At 52.7% G+C, this 18,621-nt stretch overlaps 1 protein-coding gene across 1 annotated transcript in view; it reads left to right on the top strand.

Annotated features, from left to right (window-relative positions):
- LOC140396019 (progestin and adipoQ receptor family member 4-like) overlaps nucleotides 1-18,621 on the top strand; it is an 89,160-nt gene that overhangs the window by 38,384 nt on the left and 32,155 nt on the right. The window contains exon 2 of the mRNA XM_072484068.1: nucleotides 13,660-13,878. Coding sequence (XP_072340169.1) covers nucleotides 13,660-13,878 — 219 coding nt within the window. The remainder of the gene's footprint in view (nucleotides 1-13,659; nucleotides 13,879-18,621) is intronic.

Raw genomic sequence — 18,621 nt, 5'->3', positions numbered from 1 at the left:
GGTGGGAGTGTGTGTTGAATGGGTAATAGTGAGGTGAGAGTGTGTGTTAACGGGTAATAGTGGGGGGGGGGAGTGTTGAAGGGGTAATAGTGGGGGGAGAGTGTTGAAGGGGTAATAGTGAGGGGAGAGTGTGTTGAAGGGGTAATAGTGGGGGGGGGGAGTGTTGAAGGGGTAATAGTGGGGGGAGAGTGTTGAAGGGGTAATAGTGAGGGGAGAGTGTGTTGAAGGTAATAGTGGTGGAGAGTATGTTGAAGGGTTAATAGTGAGGGGAGAGTGTGTTGAAGGGGTAATAGTGAGGGGGAGTATGTTGAAGGGGTAACAGTGAGGGGGAGTGTGTTGAAGGGGTAATAGAGGGGGGGTTGAAGGGGTAATAGGGGGCGGGGAGTGTGTTGAAGGGGTAATAGTGAGGGGAGAGTGTGTTGAAGTGGTAATAGTGGGGGAAGTGTGTGTTGAAGGGGTAATCGTTGGGGGGAGTGTTGGAGGGGTAATAGTGGGGAGGGGGAATGTGTTGAAGGGGTAATAGTGAGGGGAGAGTGTGTTCAAGGGGTAATAGTGGGGGTAGTGTGTGTTGAAGAGGTAATAGTGGGGGGGGTGTTGAAGGGATAATAGTGAGGGGGAGTGTGTTGAAGGGGTAATAGTGAGGGGGGTGTTGAAGGGGTAATAGTGAGGGGAGAGTGTGTTGAAGGGGTAATAGTGAGGGGGGTGTTGAATGGGTAATAGTGAGGTGGGAGTGTGTGTTGAATGGGTAATAGTGAGGTGAGAGTGTGTGTTGACGGGTAATAGTGGGGGGGGGGGAGTGTTGAAGGGGTAATAGTGGGGGGAGAGTGTTGAAGGGGTAATAGTGAGGGGAGAGTGTGTTGAAGGGGTAATAGTGGGGGGGGGGAGTGTTGAAGGGGTAATAGTGGGGGGAGAGTGTTGAAGGGGTAATAGTGAGGGGAGAGTGTGTTGAAGGGGTAATAGTGGGGGGAGAGTGTTGAAGGGGTAATAGTGGGGGGAGAGTGTTGAAGGGGTAATAGTGAGGGGAGAGTGTGTTGAAGGGGTAATAGTGGGGGGGGGGTGTTGAAGGGGTAATAGTGGGGGGAGAATGTTGAAGGGGTAATAGTGAGGGGAGAGTGTGTTGAAGGGGTAATAGTGAGGGGGGACTGTGTTGAAGGGGTAATAGTGAGGGGAGAGTGTTGAAGGGGTAATAGTGGGGGAAGTGTGTTGAAGGGGTAATAGTGGGGGGAGTGTGTTGAAGGGGTAATAGTGAGGGGGAAGTGTGTTGAAGGGATAATATGATGTGGAGATGCCGGCGTTGGACTGGGGTGAGCACAGTACGAAGTCTTACAACACCAGGTTAAAGTCCAACAGGTTTGTTTCGATGTCACTAGCTTTTGGAGCGCTGCTCCTTAGGTGAATGAAGAGGTCTGTTCCAGAAACACATATATAGACAAATTCAAAGATGCCAAACAATGCTTGGAATGCGAGCATTAGCAGGTGATTAAATCTTTACAGATCCAGAGATGGGGTAACCCCAGGTTAAAGAGGTGTGAATTGTACCAAGCCAGGACAGTTGGTAGGATTTCGCAGGCCAGATGGTGGGGGATGAATGTAATGCGACATGAATCCCAGGTCCCGGTTGAGGCCGCACTCATGTGTGCGGAACTTGGCTATAAGTTTCTGCTCGGCGATTCTGCGTTGTCGCGGGTCCTGAAGGCCGCCTTGGAGAACGCTTACCCGGAGATCAGAGGCTGAATGCCCTTGACTGCTGAAGTGTTCCCCGACTGGAAGGGAACATTCCTGCCTGGTGATTGTTGCGCGATGTCCGTTCATTCGTTGTCGCAGCGTCTGCATGGTCTCGCCAATGTACCACGCTTCGGGACATCCTTTCCTGCAGCGTACGAGGTAGACAACGTTGGCCGAGTCGCACGAGTACGTACCGCGTACCTGGTGGGTGGTGTTCTCACGTGTAATAGTGGTATCCATGTCGATGATCTGGCACGTCTTGCAGAGATTGCCATCACAGGGTTGTGTGGTGTCGTGGTCACTGTTCTGAAGACTGGGTAGTTTGCTGCAAACAATGGTTCGTTTGAGGTTGCGCGGTTGTTTGAAGGCAAGTAGTGGGGGTGTGGGGATGACCTTGGCAAGATGTTCATCGTCATCAATGACGTGTTGAAGGCTGTGAAGAAGATGACGTAGTTTCTCCGCTCCGGGGAAGTACTGGACGACGAAGGGTATTCTGTCGGTTGTGTCCCATGTTTGTCTTCTGAGGAGGTCGGTCCGATTTTTCGCTGTGGCGCGTTGGAACTGTCGATCGATGAGTCGAGTGCCATACCCCGTTCGTACGAGGGCATCTTTCAATGTCTGTTACGCTCCTCCTCGTCTGAGCAGATCCTGTGTATACGGAGCGCTTGTCCATAGGGGATGGCTTCTTTAATGTGTTTAGGGTGGAAGCTGGAGAAGTGGAGCATTGTGAGGTTATCCGTGGGTTTGCGGTAAAGCGAAGTGCTGAGGTGACCGTCCTTGATGGAGATGAGTGTGTCCAAGAATGCAACTGATTTTGGAGAGTAGTCCATGGTGAGTCTGATGGTTGGATGGAACTTATTAATGTCATCGTGTAGTCGTTTCAGTGATTCTTCGCCGTGGGTCCAAAGGAAAAAAATGTCATCGATGTATCTGGTGTATAACATCGGTTGAAGGTCCTGTGCGGTGAGTAGGTCCTGTTCAAACTTGTGCATGAAGATGTTGGCATATTGAGGTGCGAATTTGGTCCCCATGGCTGTTCCGTGCGTCTGGATGAAGAACTTGTTGTCGAAGGTGAAGACGTTGTGATCCAGAATGAAGCGGATGAGTTGCAGAATTGCGTCTAGAGATTGGCAGTTGTCGGTGTTGAGTACTGAGGCTGTTGCAGCAATGCCGTCGTCATGGGGGATGCTGGTGTAGAGTGCCGAGACGTCCATTGTGACGAGGAATGTTCCTGGTTCAACTGGTCCATGGGTGCTGAGTTTCTGTAGGAAGTCCGTCGTGTCGCGACAGAAGGGATAATAGTGGGGGGGAAGAGTGTGTTGAAGGGGTAATAGTTGGGGGGTGTGTGTTGATGAAGTAATTCCCGTACCAGCCTCCCCGAACAGGCGCCGGAATGTGGCGACTAGGGGCTTTTCACAGTAACTTCATTTGAAGCCTACTTGTCACAATAAGCGATTTTCATTTCATGTGGGAGGAGTGTGTTGAAGGGGTAATGTTGAGGGGGGAGTGTGTTGAAGGGGTAATAATGGGGGAGTGTTGAAGGGGTAATAGTGAGGGGAGTGTGTTGAAGGGGTAATAGTGAGGGGAGAGTGTGTTGAAGGGGTAATAGTGAGGGGAGAGTGTGTTGAAGGGGATATAGTGAGGGGAGAGTGTGTTGAAGGGGTAATAGTGGGAGGAGTGTGTTGAAGGGGTAATAGTGGGAGGAGAGTGTTGAAGGGGTAATAGTGAGGGGAGAGTGTGTTGAAGGGGTAATAGTGAGGGGGGAGTGTGTTGAAGGGGTAATAGTGAGGGGAGTGTGTTGAAGGGGTAATAGTGAGGGGGGAGTGTGTTGAAGGGGTAATAGTGAGGGGAGTGTGTTGAAGGGGTAATAGTGAGGGGAGAGTGTGTTGAAGGGGTAATAGTGAGGGGAGTGTGTTGAAGGGGTAATAGTGAGGGGAGAGTGTGTTGAAGGGGTAATAGTGAGGGGAGAGTGTGTTGAAGGGGATATAGTGAGGGGAGAGTGTGTTGAAGGGGTAATAGTGGGAGGAGTGTGTTGAAGGGGTAATAGTGGGAGGAGAGTGTTGAAGGGGTAATCGTGAGGGGAGAGTGTGTTGAAGGGGTAATAGTGAGGGGGGAGTGTGTTGAAGGGGTAATAGTGAGGGGAGTGTGTTGAAGGGGTAATAGTGAGGGGGGAGTGTGTTGAAGGGGTAATAGTGAGGGGAGTGTGTTGAAGGGGTAATAGTGAGGGGAGAGTGTGTTGAAGGGGTAATAGTGAGGGGAGAGTGTGTTGAAGGGGATATAGTGGGAGGAGTGTGTTGAAGGGGTAATAGTGGGAGGAGAGTGTTGAAGGGGTAATAGTGAGGGGAGTGTGTTGAAGGGGTAATAGTGAGGGGGGAGTGTGTTGAAGGGGTAATAGTGAGGGGAGAGTGTGTTGAAGGGGATATAGTGGGAGGAGTGTGTTGAAGGGGTAATAGTGGGAGGAGAGTGTTGAAGGGGTAATAGTGAGGGGAGTGTGTTGAAGGGGTAATAGTGAGGGGGGAGTGTGTTGAAGGGGTAATAGTGAGGGGAGAGTGTGTTGAAGGGGATATAGTGGGAGGAGAGTGTGCTGAAGGGGTAATAGTGAGGGGGGAGTGTGTTGAAGGGGTAATAGTGAGGGGAGTGTGTTGAAGGGGTAATAGTGAGGGGAGAGTGTGTTGAAGGGGTAATAGTGAGGGGAGAGTGTGTTGAAGGGGATATAGTGGGAGGAGTGTGTTGAAGGGGTAATAGTGGGAGGAGAGTGTTGAAGGGGTAATAGTGAGGGGAGTGTGTTGAAGGGGTAATAGTGAGGGGGGTGTTGAAGGGGTAATAGTGGGGGGAGAGTGTGTTGAGGTGGTGAGAGTGGGAGGAGAGTGATTTGAAGGGATAATAGTGAGGGGAGAGTGTGTTGAAGGGGTAATAGTGTGGGCGGAGTGTGTTGATGGGGAAAGTGTGTGGGGGGGGAGTGTGTTGATGGGTAATAGTGGGGGGGAGAGTGTGTTGGTGAGAGTGGGAGGAGAGTGATTTGAAGGGATAATAGTGAGGGGAGAGTGTGTTGAAGGGGTAATAGTGAGGGGAGAGTGTGTTGAAGGGTTAATAGTGAGGGGAGAGTGCGTTGAAGGGGTAATAGTGAGGGGGTGTTGAATGGGTAGTAGTGAGGTGGGAGTGTGTATTGAATGGGTAATAGTGAGGTGGGAGTGTGTTCATGGGGTAATAATGGGGGAGAATGTGTTGAAGGGGTAATAGTGAGGGGAGAGTATGTTGAAGGGTTAATAGTGAGGGGAGAGTGTGTTGAAGGGGTAATAGTGGGGGGGGAGTGGGTGGAAGGTGTCAGAGTGGGGGGGGGAGTGTGTTGAAGGGGTAATAGTGGGGGGAGAGTGTTGAAGGGGTAATAGTGGGAGGAGAGTGTTGAAGGGGTAATAGTGAGGGGAGAGTGTGTTGAAGGGGATATAGTGAGGGGAGAGTGTGTTGAAGGGGTAATAGTGGGAGGAGTGTGTTGAAGGGGTAATAGTGGGAGGAGAGTGTTGAAGGGGTAATAGTGAGGGGAGAGTGTGTTGAAGGGGTAATAGTGAGGGGGGAGTGTGTTGAAGGGGTAATAGTGAGGGGAGTGTGTTGAAGGGGTAATAGTGAGGGGGGAGTGTGTTGAAGGGGTAATAGTGAGGGGAGTGTGTTGAAGGGGTAATAGTGAGGGGAGAGTGTGTTGAAGGGGTAATAGTGAGGGGAGTGTGTTGAAGGGGTAATAGTGAGGGGAGAGTGTGTTGAAGGGGTAATAGTGAGGGGAGAGTGTGTTGAAGGGGATATAGTGAGGGGAGAGTGTGTTGAAGGGGTAATAGTGGGAGGAGTGTGTTGAAGGGGTAATAGTGGGAGGAGAGTGTTGAAGGGGTAATCGTGAGGGGAGAGTGTGTTGAAGGGGTAATAGTGAGGGGGGAGTGTGTTGAAGGGGTAATAGTGAGGGGAGTGTGTTGAAGGGGTAATAGTGAGGGGGGAGTGTGTTGAAGGGGTAATAGTGAGGGGAGTGTGTTGAAGGGGTAATAGTGAGGGGAGAGTGTGTTGAAGGGGTAATAGTGAGGGGAGAGTGTGTTGAAGGGGATATAGTGGGAGGAGTGTGTTGAAGGGGTAATAGTGGGAGGAGAGTGTTGAAGGGGTAATAGTGAGGGGAGTGTGTTGAAGGGGTAATAGTGAGGGGGGAGTGTGTTGAAGGGGTAATAGTGAGGGGAGAGTGTGTTGAAGGGGATATAGTGGGAGGAGTGTGTTGAAGGGGTAATAGTGGGAGGAGAGTGTTGAAGGGGTAATAGTGAGGGGAGTGTGTTGAAGGGGTAATAGTGAGGGGGGAGTGTGTTGAAGGGGTAATAGTGAGGGGAGAGTGTGTTGAAGGGGATATAGTGGGAGGAGAGTGTGCTGAAGGGGTAATAGTGAGGGGGGAGTGTGTTGAAGGGGTAATAGTGAGGGGAGTGTGTTGAAGGGGTAATAGTGAGGGGAGAGTGTGTTGAAGGGGTAATAGTGAGGGGAGAGTGTGTTGAAGGGGATATAGTGGGAGGAGTGTGTTGAAGGGGTAATAGTGGGAGGAGAGTGTTGAAGGGGTAATAGTGAGGGGAGTGTGTTGAAGGGGTAATAGTGAGGGGGGTGTTGAAGGGGTAATAGTGGGGGGAGAGTGTGTTGAGGTGGTGAGAGTGGGAGGAGAGTGATTTGAAGGGATAATAGTGAGGGGAGAGTGTGTTGAAGGGGTAATAGTGTGGGCGGAGTGTGTTGATGGGGAAAGTGTGTGGGGGGGGGAGTGTGTTGATGGGTAATAGTGGGGGGGAGAGTGTGTTGGTGAGAGTGGGAGGAGAGTGATTTGAAGGGATAATAGTGAGGGGAGAGTGTGTTGAAGGGGTAATAGTGAGGGGAGAGTGTGTTGAAGGGTTAATAGTGAGGGGAGAGTGCGTTGAAGGGGTAATAGTGAGGGGGTGTTGAATGGGTAGTAGTGAGGTGGGAGTGTGTATTGAATGGGTAATAGTGAGGTGGGAGTGTGTTCATGGGGTAATAATGGGGGAGAATGTGTTGAAGGGGTAATAGTGAGGGGAGAGTATGTTGAAGGGTTAATAGTGAGGGGAGAGTGTGTTGAAGGGGTAATAGTGGGGGGGGAGTGGGTGGAAGGTGTCAGAGTGGGGGGGGGAGTGTGTTGAAGGGGTAATAGTGGGGGGGGAAAGTGTGTTGAAGGGGTATTAGTGGGGGGAGAGCGTGTTGAAGGGGTAATAGTGGGGAGAGAGTGTGCTGAAGGGGTAGTAGTGAGGGGAGTGTGTGCTGAAGGGGTAATAGTGAGGGGAGAGTGATGAAGGGGTAATAGTGAGGGGGAGTGTGTTGAAGGGGTAATAGTGGGAGGAGTGTGATGAAGGGGTAATAGTGAGGGGGAGTGTGTTGAAGGGGTAATAGTGAGGGGGGGTGTTGAGGGGGTAATAGTGGGGGGAGTGTATGTTTAAGGGGTAATAGTTGGGGGGGGGGAGTTTTGAAGGGGTAATAGTGAGGGGAGAGTGTGGTGAGGTGAGAGTGGGAGGAGAGTGATTTGAAGGGATAATAGTGAGGGGAGAGTGTGTTGAAGGGGTAATAGTGGGGGGAGAGTGTGCTGAAGGGGTAATAGTGAGGGGGGAGTGTGTTGAAGGAGTTATAGTGAGGGTAGTGTGCTGAAGGGGTAATAGTGAGGGGAGTGTGTGCTGAAGGGGTAATAGTGACGGGAGTGTGTGTTGAAGGGGTAATAGTGAGGGGAGTGTGTGTTGAAGGAGTTATAGTGAGGGGAGTGTGTGTTGAAGGAGTTATAGTGAGGGGAGTGTGCTGAAGGGGTAATAGTGAGGGGGGAGTGTGCTGAAGGGGTAATAGTGAGGGGAGTGTGTGTTAAAGGGGTAATAGTGAGGGGAGTGTGTGTTGAAGGAGTTATAGTGAGGGGAGTGTGCTGAAGGGGTAATAGTGAGGGGAGTGTGTGTTGAAGGGGTAATAGTGAGGTGAGTGTGTGTGTTGACGGGGTAATAGTGAGGGGGAGTACGTTGATGGAGTTATAGTGAGGGGAGTGTGCTGAAGGGGTAATAGTGAGGGGAGTGTGTGCTGAAGGGGTAATAGTGACGGGAGTGTGTTGAAGTGGTAATAGTGAGGGGAGAGTGTGTTGAAGGGGTAATAGCGTGGGCGGAGTGTGTTGATGGGGAAGTGTGGGGGGGGAGTGTGTTGATGGGTAATAGTGGGAGGAGTGTTTGTTGAAGGGGTAATAGTTGGGGGGGGTGTTGATGGGGCAATAGTGGAGGGAGAGTGTGTTCATGGGGTAATAATGGGGGGAGAATGTGTTGAAGGGGCAATTGTGAGGGGAGAATGTGTTGAAGGGGTAATAGTGAGGTGAGAGTATGTTGAAGGATTAATAGTGAGGGGAGAGTGTGTTGAAGGGGTAATAGAGAGGGGGAGTGTGTTGAAGGGGTAATAGAGGGGGGGCGTTGAAGGGGTAATAGTGAGGGGGGAGTGTGTGTTGAAGGGGTAATAGTGAGGGGGAGTGTGTTGAAGGGGTAATAGAGAGGAGGGGTGTTGAAGGGGTAATAGTGAGGGGAGAGTGTGTGTTGAAGGGGTAATAGTGAGGGGAGAGTGTGTTGAAGGGGTAATAGTGAGGGGAGGGATGTGTTGAAGGCGTAATAGTGAGGGGAGAGTGTGTTGAAGGGATAATAGTGGGGTTAGTGTGTGTTGAAGAGGTAATAGTGGGGGAGGGGGGAAGTGTGTTGAAGGGATAATAGTGAGGGGGAGTGTGTGTTGAAGGGGTAATAGTGAGGGGAGAGTGTGCTGAAGGGGTAATAGTGAGGGGAGTGTGCTGAAGGGGTAATAGTGAGGGGAGTGTGTGTTGAAGGGATAATAGTGAGGTGAGAGTGTGTTGAAGGGGTAATAGTGAGGGGAGTGTGTGTTGAAGGGGTAATAGTGAGGGGAGTGTGTGTTGAAGGGGTAATAGTGAGGTGAGAGTGTGTTGAAGGGGTAATAGTGAGGGGAGTGTGCTGAAGGGGTAATAGTGAGGGGAGTGTGTATTGAAGGGGTAATAGTGAGGTGAGAGTGTGTGTTGACGGGGTAATAGTGGGGGGAGAGTGTGCTGAAGGGGTAATAGTGAGGGGGGAGTGTGTTGAAGGAGTTATAGTGAGGGGAGTGTGCCTAAGGGGTAATAGTGACGGGAGTGTGTGTTGAAGGAGTTATAGTGAGGGGAGTGTGCTGAAGGGGTAATAGTGAGGGGAGTGTGTGCTGAAGGGGTAATAGTGACGGGAGTGTGTGTTGAAGGGGTAATAGTGAGGGGAGTATGTGTTGAAGGAGTTATAGTGAGGGGAGTGTGTGTTGAAGGAGTTATAGTGAGGGGAGTGTGCTGAAGGGGTAATAGTGAGGGGAGTGTGTGTTGAAGGGGTAATAGTGAGGTGAGAGTGTGTGTTGACGGGGTAAAAGTGGGGGGAGTGTGTTGAAGGAGTTATAGTGAGGGGAGTGTGCTGAAGGGGTAATAGTGACGGGAGTGTGTGTTGAAGGAGTTATAGTGAGGGGAGTGTGCTGAAGGGGTAATAGTGAGGGGAGTGTGTGCTGAAGGGGTAATAGTGACGGGAGTGTGTGTTGAAGGGGTAATAGTGAGGGGAGTGTGTGTTGAAGGAGTTATAGTGAGGGGAGTGTGCTGAAGGGGTAATAGTGAGGGGGGAGTGTGCTGAAGGGGTAATAGTGAGGGGAGTGTGTGTTGAAAGGGTAATAGTGAGGGGAGTGTGTGTTGAAGGAGTTATAGTGAGGGGAGTGTGTGTTGAAGGAGTTATAGTGAGGGGAGTGTGCTGAAGGGGTAATAGTGAGGGGAGTGTGTGTTGAAGGGGTAATAGTGAGGTGAGAGTGTGTGTTGACGGGGTAATAGTGGGGGGAGTGTGTTGAAGGAGTTATAGTGAGGGGAGTGTGCTGAAGGGGTAATAGTGAGGGGGGAGTGTGCTGAAGGGGTAATAGTGAGGGGAGTGTGTGTTGAAAGGGTAATAGTGAGGGGAGTGTGTGTTGAAGGAGTTATAGTGAGGGGAGTGTGCTGAAAGGGTAATAGTGAGGGGAGTGTGTATTGAAGGGGTAATAGTGAGGTGAGAGTGTGTGTTGATGGGGTAATAGTGGGGGGAGTGTGTTGAAGGAGTTATAGTGAGGGGAGTGTGCTGAAGGGGTAATAGTGAGGGGGGAGTGTGCTGAAGGGGTAATAGTGAGGGGAGTGTGTGTTAAAGGGGTAATAGTGAGGGGAGTGTGTGTTGAAGGAGTTATAGTGAGGGGAGTGTGCTGAAGGGGTAATAGTGAGGGGAGTGTGTGTTGAAGGGGTAATAGTGAGGTGAGAGTGTGTGTTGACGGGGTAATAGTGAGGGGTAGTACGTTGAAGGAGTTATAGTGAGGGGAGTGTGCTGAAGGGGTAATAGTGAGGGGAGTGTGTGCTGAAGGGGTAATAGTGACGGGAGTGTGTTGAAGTGGTAATAGTGAGGGGAGAGTGTGTTGAAGGGGTAATAGTGTGGGCGGAGTGTGTTGATGGGGGAAGTGTGGGGGGGAGTGTGTTGATGGGTAATAGTGGGAGGAGTGTTTGTTGAAGGGGTAATAGTTGGGGGGGGTGTTGATGGGGTAATAGTGGAGGGAGAGTGTGTTCATGGGGTAATAATGGGGGGAGAATGTGTTGAAGGGGCAATTGTGAGGGGAGAATGTGTTGAAGGGGTAATAGTGAGGGGAGAGTATGTTGAAGGATTAATAGTGAGGGGAGAGTGTGTTGAAGGGGTAATAGAGAGGGGGAGTGTGTTGAAGGGGTAATAGAGGGGGGTGTTGAAGGTAATAGTGAGGGGGGAGTGTGTGTTGAAGGGGTAATAGTGAGGGGGAGTGTGTTGAAGGGGTAATAGAGAGAGGGGGTGTTGAAGGGGTAATAGTGAGGGGGGAGTGTGTGTTGAAGGGGTAATAGTGAGGGGAGAGTGTGTTGAAGGGGTAATAGTGAGGGGAGGGATGTGTTGAAGGCGTAATAGTGAGGGGAGAGTGTGTTGAAGGGATAATAGTGGGGTTAGTGTGTGTTGAAGAGGTAATAGTGGGGGGGGGGAAGTGTGTTGAAGGGATAATAGTGAGGGGGAGTGTGTGTTGAAGGGGTAATAGTGAGGGGAGAGTGTGCTGAAGGGGTAATAGTGAGGGGAGTGTGTGTTGAAGGGATAATAGTGAGGTGAGTGTGTGTTGAAGGGGTAATAGTGAGGGGAGTGTGTGTTGAAGGGGTAATAGTGAGGGGAGTGTGTGTTGAAGGGGTAATAGTGAGGTGAGAGTGTGTTGAAGGGGTAATAGTGAGGGGAGTGTGCTGAAGGGGTAATAGTGAGGGGAGTGTGTATTGAAGGGGTAATAGTGAGGTGAGAGTGTGTGTTGACGGGGTAATAGTGGGGGGAGAGTGTGCTGAAGGGGTAATAGTGAGGGGGGAGTGTGTTGAAGGAGTTATAGTGAGGGGAGTGTGCTGAAGGGGTAATAGTGACGGGAGTGTGTGTTGAAGGAGTTATAGTGAGGGGAGTGTGCTGAAGGGGTAATAGTGAGGGGAGTGTGTGCTGAAGGGGTAATAGTGACGGGAGTGTGTGTTGAAGGGGTAATAGTGAGGGGAGTATGTGTTGAAGGAGTTATAGTGAGGGGAGTGTGTGTTGAAGGAGTTATAGTGAGGGGAGTGTGCTGAAGGGGTAATAGTGAGGGGAGTGTGTGTTGAAGGGGTAATAGTGAGGTGAGAGTGTGTGTTGACGGGGTAAAAGTGGGGGGAGTGTGTTGAAGGAGTTATAGTGAGGGGAGTGTGCTGAAGGGGTAATAGTGACGGGAGTGTGTGTTGAAGGAGTTATAGTGAGGGGAGTGTGCTGAAGGGGTAATAGTGAGGGGAGTGTGTGCTGAAGGGGTAATAGTGACGGGAGTGTGTGTTGAAGGGGTAATAGTGAGGGGAGTGTGTGTTGAAGGAGTTATAGTGAGGGGAGTGTGTGTTGAAGGAGTTATAGTGAGGGGAGTGTGCTGAAGGGGTAATAGTGAGGGGAGTGTGTGTTGAAGGGGTAATAGTGAGGTGAGAGTGTGTTGACAGGGTAATAGTGGGGGGAGTGTGTTGAAGGAGTTATAGTGAGGGGAGTGTGCTGAAGGGGTAATAGTGAGGGGGGAGTGTGCTGAAGGGGTAATAGTGAGGGGAGTGTGTGTTGAAAGGGTAATAGTGAGGGGAGTGTGTGTTGAAGGAGTTATAGTGAGGGGAGTGTGCTGAAGGGGTAATAGTGAGGGGAGTGTGTGTTGAAGGGGTAATAGTGAGGTGAGAGTGTGTGTTGACGAGGTAATAGTGAGGGGGAGTATGTTGAAGGAGTTATAGTGAGGGGAGTTTGCTGAAGGGGTAATAGTGAGGGGAGTGTGTGCTGAAGGGTTAATAGTGACGGGAGTGTGTTGAAGGGGTAATAGTGAGGGGAGTGTGTGTTGAAGGGGTAATAGTGAGGGGAGTGTGTGTTGAAGGGGTAATAGTGAGGGGAGTATGTTGAAGGGGTAATAGTGAGGGGAGTGTGTGCTGAACTGGTAATAGTGAGGGGAGTGTGTGCTGAAGGGGTAATAGTGAGGGGAAGTGTGTGTTGAAGGGGTAATAGTGAGGGGAGTGTGTGTTGAGGGGGTAATAGTGAGGGGAGTATGTTGAAGGGGTAATAGTGAGGGGAGTGTGTGGTGAACTGGTAATAGTGAGGGGAGTGTGTGTTGAAGGGGTAATAGTGAGGGGAGTGTGTTGAAGGGGTAATAGTGAGGGGAGTGTGTGCTGAAGGGGTAATAGTGAGGGGAGTGTGTGTTGAAGGGGTAATAGTGAGGGGAGTGTGTTGAAGGGGTAATAGGGGAGTGTGTGCTGAAGGGGTAATAGTGAGGGGAGTATGTTGAAGGGGTAATAGTGAGGGGAGTGTGTGCTGAAGTGGTAATAGTGAGGGGAGTGTATGTTGAAGGGGTAAGTGAGGGGAGTGTGTGCTGAAGGGGTAATAGTGAGGGGAGTGTGTGTTGAAGGGGTAATAGTGAGGGGAGTGTGTGCTGAAGGGGTAATAGTGAGGGGAGTGTATGTTGAAGGGGTAATAGTGAGGGGAGTGTGTGCTGAAGGGGTAATAGTGAGGGGAGTGTGTGTTGAAGGGGTAATAGTGAGGGGAGTGTGTGCTGAAGGGGTAATAGTGAGGGGAGTGTGTGCTGAAGGGATAATAGTGAGGGGAGTGTGTTGAAGGGGTAATAGTGAGGGGAGTGTGTGCTGAAGGGGTAATAGTGAGGGGAGTGTGTGCTGAAGGGGTAAGAGGGACGGGAGTGTGTGCTGAAGGGGTAATAGTGAGGGGAGTGTGTGCTGAAGGGGTAATAGTGAGGGGAGTGTGTTGAAGGGGTAATAGTGAGGGGAGTGTGTGCTGAAGGGGTAATAGTGAGGGGAGTGTGTGCTGAAGGGGTAATAGTGAGGGGAGTGTGTTGAAGGGGTAATAGTGAGGGGAGTGTGTGCTGAAGGGGTAATAGTGAGGGGAGTGTGTTGAAGGGGTAATAGTGAGGGGAGTGTGTGCTGAAGGGGTAATAGTGAGGGGAGTGTGTGCTGAAGGGGTAATAGTGAGGGGAGTGTGTTGAAGGGGTAATAGTGAGGGGAGTGTGTGCTGAAGGGGTAATAGTGAGGGGAGTGTGTGCTGAAGGGGTAATAGTGAGGGGAGTGTGTGCTGAAGGGGTAATAGTGAGGGGAGTGTGTGCTGAAGGGGTAATAGTGAGGGGAGTGTGTTGAAGGGGTAATAGTGAGGGGAGTGTGCTGAAGGGGTAATAGTGAGGGGAGTGTGTGCTGAAGGGGTAATAGTGAGGGGAGTGTGTGCTGAAGGGGTAATAGTGAGGGGAGTGTGTTGAAGGGGTAATAGTGAGGGGAGTGTGTGCTGAAGGGGTAAGAGGGAGTTTTCTCTAGCCCGGTGCGGACAAACCCAGGTATAACTCATTTCTCTCTCTCTCTCCCAGGAATCCCACTGCTGTTTTTCCTGTTTCTCCTGCCTCTGGCTATCCCCTGGTCGCAGATCACGGTGCCCTGGCTGGCCGTGGCGCACTACCTGGCCTGCGTGACCCCCCAACTGGGCAGCGTGTTGTACCACCTCTTCATGAACCACGAGGGTGGTGCTCCCATCTATCACACCCTGCTCACCCTCGACATGTGTGGAGTCTGCTTGGTCAACACTTTGGGTAAAGGATTCGCACGCACATCAGTCATGGAGGGGGTGGGCGACGCGCTGGAATTTGCGCCTGTGGCCTGCATACGCGAGGGCAGTCAATCAGTTCGTGTGGGTTGATGCAGGCGCCTCAAACACCCTCGAACCCGTATCTTCACCACCATCACCTCCTCGTGCTATTATCGACAATAAGCCTTAACTCAGGATGCATCTCACTGTATGACTTTCTCACCCCCTCTCTCGCTGTCACGCTCTCTCTCGCTGTCATGCTCTCTCTCGCTGTCACGCTCTCTCGATGTCACGCTCTCTCTCGCTGTCACGCTCTCACGGTGTCACGCTCTCTCTCTGTCACGCTCTCGCTGTCACGCTCTCTCTCTGTCACGCTCTCTCTCGCTGTCACGCTCTCTCGATGTCACGCTCTCTCTCTGTCACGCTCTCTCTGTCACGCTCTCTCTCGATGTCACGCTCTCTCTCTCACGCTCTCGATGTCACGCTCTCGATGTCACGCTCTCTCTCGCTGTCACGCTCTCTCTCGCTGTCACGCTCTCTCTCGCTGTCACGCTCTCTCTCTGTCACGCTCTCTCTCTGTCACGCTCTCTCTGTCACGCTCTCTCTCTGTCACGCTCTCTCTGTCACGCTCTCTCTCTGTCACGCTCTCTCTCGCTGTCACGCTCTCTCTCGCTGTCACGCTCTCTCTGTCACGCTCTCTCTGTCACGCTCTCTCTGGCTGTCATGCTCTCTCTCGCTGTCATGCTCTCTCTCGCTGTCATGCTCTCTCTCGATGTCACGCTCTCTCTCTGTCACGCTCTCTCTCTGTCACGCTCTCTCTCTGTCACGCTCTCTCTCTGTCACGCTCTCTCTCTGTCACGCTCTCTCTCTGTCACGCTCTCTCTGTCATGCTCTCTCACGCTCTCTCTCTGTCACGCTCTCTCTCTGTCACGCTCTCTCTCGCTGTCATGCTCTCGATGTCAAGCTCTCTCTGTCACGCTCTCCCTCGCTGTCATGCTCTCTCTCTCTCGCTGTCACGCTCTCTGTCACGCTCTCTCGCTGTCACGCTCTCTCTCTGTCACGCTCTCTCTCTGTCACGCTCTCTCTCGCTGTCACGCTCTCTCTCGCTGTCACGCTCTCTCTCGCTGTCACGCTCTCTCTCGCTGTCACGCTCTCTCGCTGTCACGCTCTCTCGCTGTCACGCTCTCTCTCTCACTGTCACGCTCTCTCTCTCTCGCTGTCATGCTCTCGATGTCACGCTCTCTCTGTAACGCTCTCTCGCTGTCATGCTCTCACGCTCTCTCTCACGCTCTCTCTCTCTGTCACGCTCTCTCTCTCTGTCACGCTCTCTCTGTCACGCTCTCTCTCTGTCACGCTCTCTCGCTGTCACGCTCTCTCGCTGTCACGCTCTCGCTGTCACGCTCTCTCTCGCTGTCACGCTCTCTCTCGCTGTCACGCTCTCTCTCGCTGTCACGCTCTCGCTCTGTCAGGCTCTCTCTCTGTCACGCTCTCTCTCTGTCACGCTCTCTCTCTGTCACGCTCTCTCTCTGTCACGCTCTCACTCTGTCATGCTCTCTCTCTCGCTGTCACGCTCTCTCTCTCGCTGTCACGCTCTCTCTCTCGCTGTCACGCTTTCTCTCTCGCTCATGCTCTCTCTCTGTCACGCTCTCTCTCTGTCACGCTCTCTCTCTGTCACGCTCTCTCTCTATCACGCTCTCTCTCTGTCACGCTCTCTCGCTGTCACGCTCTCTCGCTGTCACGCTCTCTCTCTGTCACGCTCTCTCTCTGTCACGCTCTCTGTCACGCTCTCTGTCACGCTCTCTCTGTCACGCTCTCTCTCTCGCTGTCTCTGTCACGCTGTCTCTCTGTCACGCTCTCTCTCTCGCTGTCACGCTCTCTCTCTCTGTCACGCTCTCTGTCACGCTCTCTCTGTTACGCTGTCTCATGTCACGCTGTCTCTCTGTCACGCTGTCTCTCTGTCACGCTCTCTCTCTCGCTGTCACGCTCTCTCGCTGTCACGCTCTCTCTGTCACGCTCTCTCTCTCGCTGTCACACTCTCTCTCTCGCTGTCACGCTCTCTCTCTGTCACGCTCTCTCTGTCACGCTCTCTCTGTCACGCTCCCTCTCTCTCACTGTCACGCTCCCTCTCTCTCACTGTCACGCTCTCTCTCGCTGTCACGCTCTCTCTCGCTGTCACGCTCTCTCTCGCTGTCACGCTCTTTCTCTCTGTCATGTTCTCTCTCTCATGCTCTCTCGATGTCGCGCTCTCTCTCTGTCACGCTCTCTCTCTCTGTCACGCGCTCTCTGTCACGCTGTCTCTCTGTCACGCTCTCTATCTCACTGTCACGTTCTCTCGCTGTCACGCTCTCTCTCTGTCACGCTCTCTCTCGCTGTCACGCTCTCTCGATGTCACGCTCTCTCTCTGTCACGCTCTCTCTGTCACGCTCTCTCTCGATGTCACGCTCTCTCTCTCACGCTCTCGATGTCACGCTCTCGATGTCACGCTCTCGATGTCACGCTCTCTCTCGCTGTCACGCTCTCTCTCGCTGTCACGCTCTCTCTCGCTGTCACGCTCTCTCTCGCTGTCACGCTCTCTCTCGCTGTCACGCTCTCTCTCGCTGTCACGCTCTCTCTCTGTCACGCTCTCTCTCTGTCACGCTCTCTCTCTGTCACGCTCTCTCTGTCACGCTCTCTCTCTGTCACGCTCTCTCTGTCACGCTCTCTCTCTGTCACGCTCTCTCTCTGTCACGCTCTCTCTCTGTCACGCTCTCTCTCGCTGTCACGCTCTCTCTCGCTGTCACGCTCTCTCTGTCACGCTCTCTCTGTCACGCTCTCTCTGTCACGCTCTCTCTGGCTGTCATGCTCTCTCTCGCTGTCATGCTCTCTCTCGCTGTCATGCTCTCTCTCGATGTCACGCTCTCTCTCTGTCACGCTCTCTCTCTGTCACGCTCTCTCTCTGTCACGCTCTCTCTGTCATGCTCTCTCACGCTCTCTCTCTGTCACGCTCTCTCTCTGTCACGCTCTCTCTCGCTGTCATGCTCTCGATGTCAAGCTCTCTCTGTCACGCTCTCCCTCGCTGTCATGCTCTCTCTCTCTCGCTGTCACGCTCTCTGTCACGCTCTCTCGCTGTCACGCTCTCTCTCTGTCACGCTCTCTCTCTGTCACGCTCTCTCTCGCTGTCACGCTCTCTCTCGCTGTCACGCTCTCTCTCGCTGTCACGCTCTCTCTCGCTGTCACGCTCTCTCGCTGTCACGCTCTCTCGCTGTCACGCTCTCTCGCTGTCACGCTCTCTCTCTCACTGTCACGCTCTCTCTCTCTCGCTGTCATGCTCTCGATGTCACGCTCTCTCTGTAACGCTCTCTCGCTGTCATGCTCTCACGCTCTCTCTCACGCTCTCTCTCTCTGTCACGCTCTCTCTCTCTGTCACGCTCTCTCTGTCACGCTCTCTCTCTGTCACGCTCTCTCGCTGTCACGCTCTCTCGCTGTCACGCTCTCGCTGTCACGCTCTCTCTCGCTGTCACGCTCTCTCTCGCTGTCACGCTCTCTCTCGCTGTCACGCTCTCGCTCTGTCAGGCTCTCTCTCTGTCACGCTCTCTCTCTGTCACGCTCTCTCTCTGTCACGCTCTCTCTCTGTCACGCTCTCTCTCTGTCACGCTCTCACTCTGTCATGCTCTCTCTCTCGCTGTCACGCTCTCTCTCTCGCTGTCACGCTCTCTCTCTCGCTCATGCTCTCTCTCTGTCACGCTCTCTCTCTGTCACGCTCTCTCTCTGTCACGCTCTCTCTCTGTCACGCTCTCTCTCTGTCACGCTCTCTCTCTGTCACGCTCTCTCGCTGTCACGCTCTCTCGCTGTCACGCTCTCTCTCTGTCACGCTCTCTCTCTGTCACGCTCTCCGTCACGCTCTCTGTCACGCTCTCTGTCACGCTCTCTGTCACGCTCTCTCTGTCACGCTCTCTCTCACGCTCTCTCTCTGTCACGCTCTCTCTCTGTCATGCTCTCTCTCTGTCACGCTCTCTCTCTCGCTGTCATGCTCTCTCTCTCACGCTCTCTCGCTGTCACGCTCTCGCTGTCATGCTCTCGATGTCACTCTCTCGCTGTCATGCTCCCTCTCTCTCATGCTCGCTGTCACGCTCTCTCGCTGTCACGCTCTCTGTCACGCTCTCTCTCACGCTCTCTCACTGTCACGCTCTCTCTCGCTGTCACGCTCTCTCTCTCGCTGTCATGCTCTCGATGTCACACTCTCTCAGTCACGCTCTCTCTCGCTGTCACGCTCTCTCTCTGTCACGCTCTCTCTCTCTGTCATGCTCTCTCTCGCTGTCATGCTCTCTCTCTCATGCTCTCTCGATGTCACACTCTCTCTCTGTCACGCTCTCTCTGTCACGCTCTCTCTCTCTCTCTGTCACGCTCTCTCTCTGTCACGCTCTCTCTCTGTCACGCTCTCTCTCTGTCACGCTCTCTCTCTGTCACGCTCTCTCTCTGTCACGCTCTCACTGTTCCGCTCTCACTGTCACGCTCTCACTATCACGCTCTCTCTCTCGCTGTCACGCTCTCTCTCTCGATGTCACGCTCTCTCTCTCGATGTCACGCTCTCTCTCTCACTGTCACGCTCTCTCGATGTCACGCTCTCTCTCTGTCACGCTCTCTCTGTCACGCTCTCTCTCTGTCACGCTCTCTCTCTCGCTGTCACGCTCTCTCGCTGTCACGCTCTCTCTCTCGCTGTCACGCTCTCTCACTCGCTGTCACGCTCTCTCTCTCGCTGTCACGCTCT

This window comes from Scyliorhinus torazame, chromosome 19 (assembly GCF_047496885.1).
Source record: "Scyliorhinus torazame isolate Kashiwa2021f chromosome 19, sScyTor2.1, whole genome shotgun sequence".
Classification (NCBI taxonomy): Eukaryota; Metazoa; Chordata; class Chondrichthyes; order Carcharhiniformes; family Scyliorhinidae; genus Scyliorhinus; species Scyliorhinus torazame.
The sequence above is the reverse complement of the archived record's forward strand: the minus strand, read 5'-3'. Positions and strand labels throughout refer to the sequence as shown.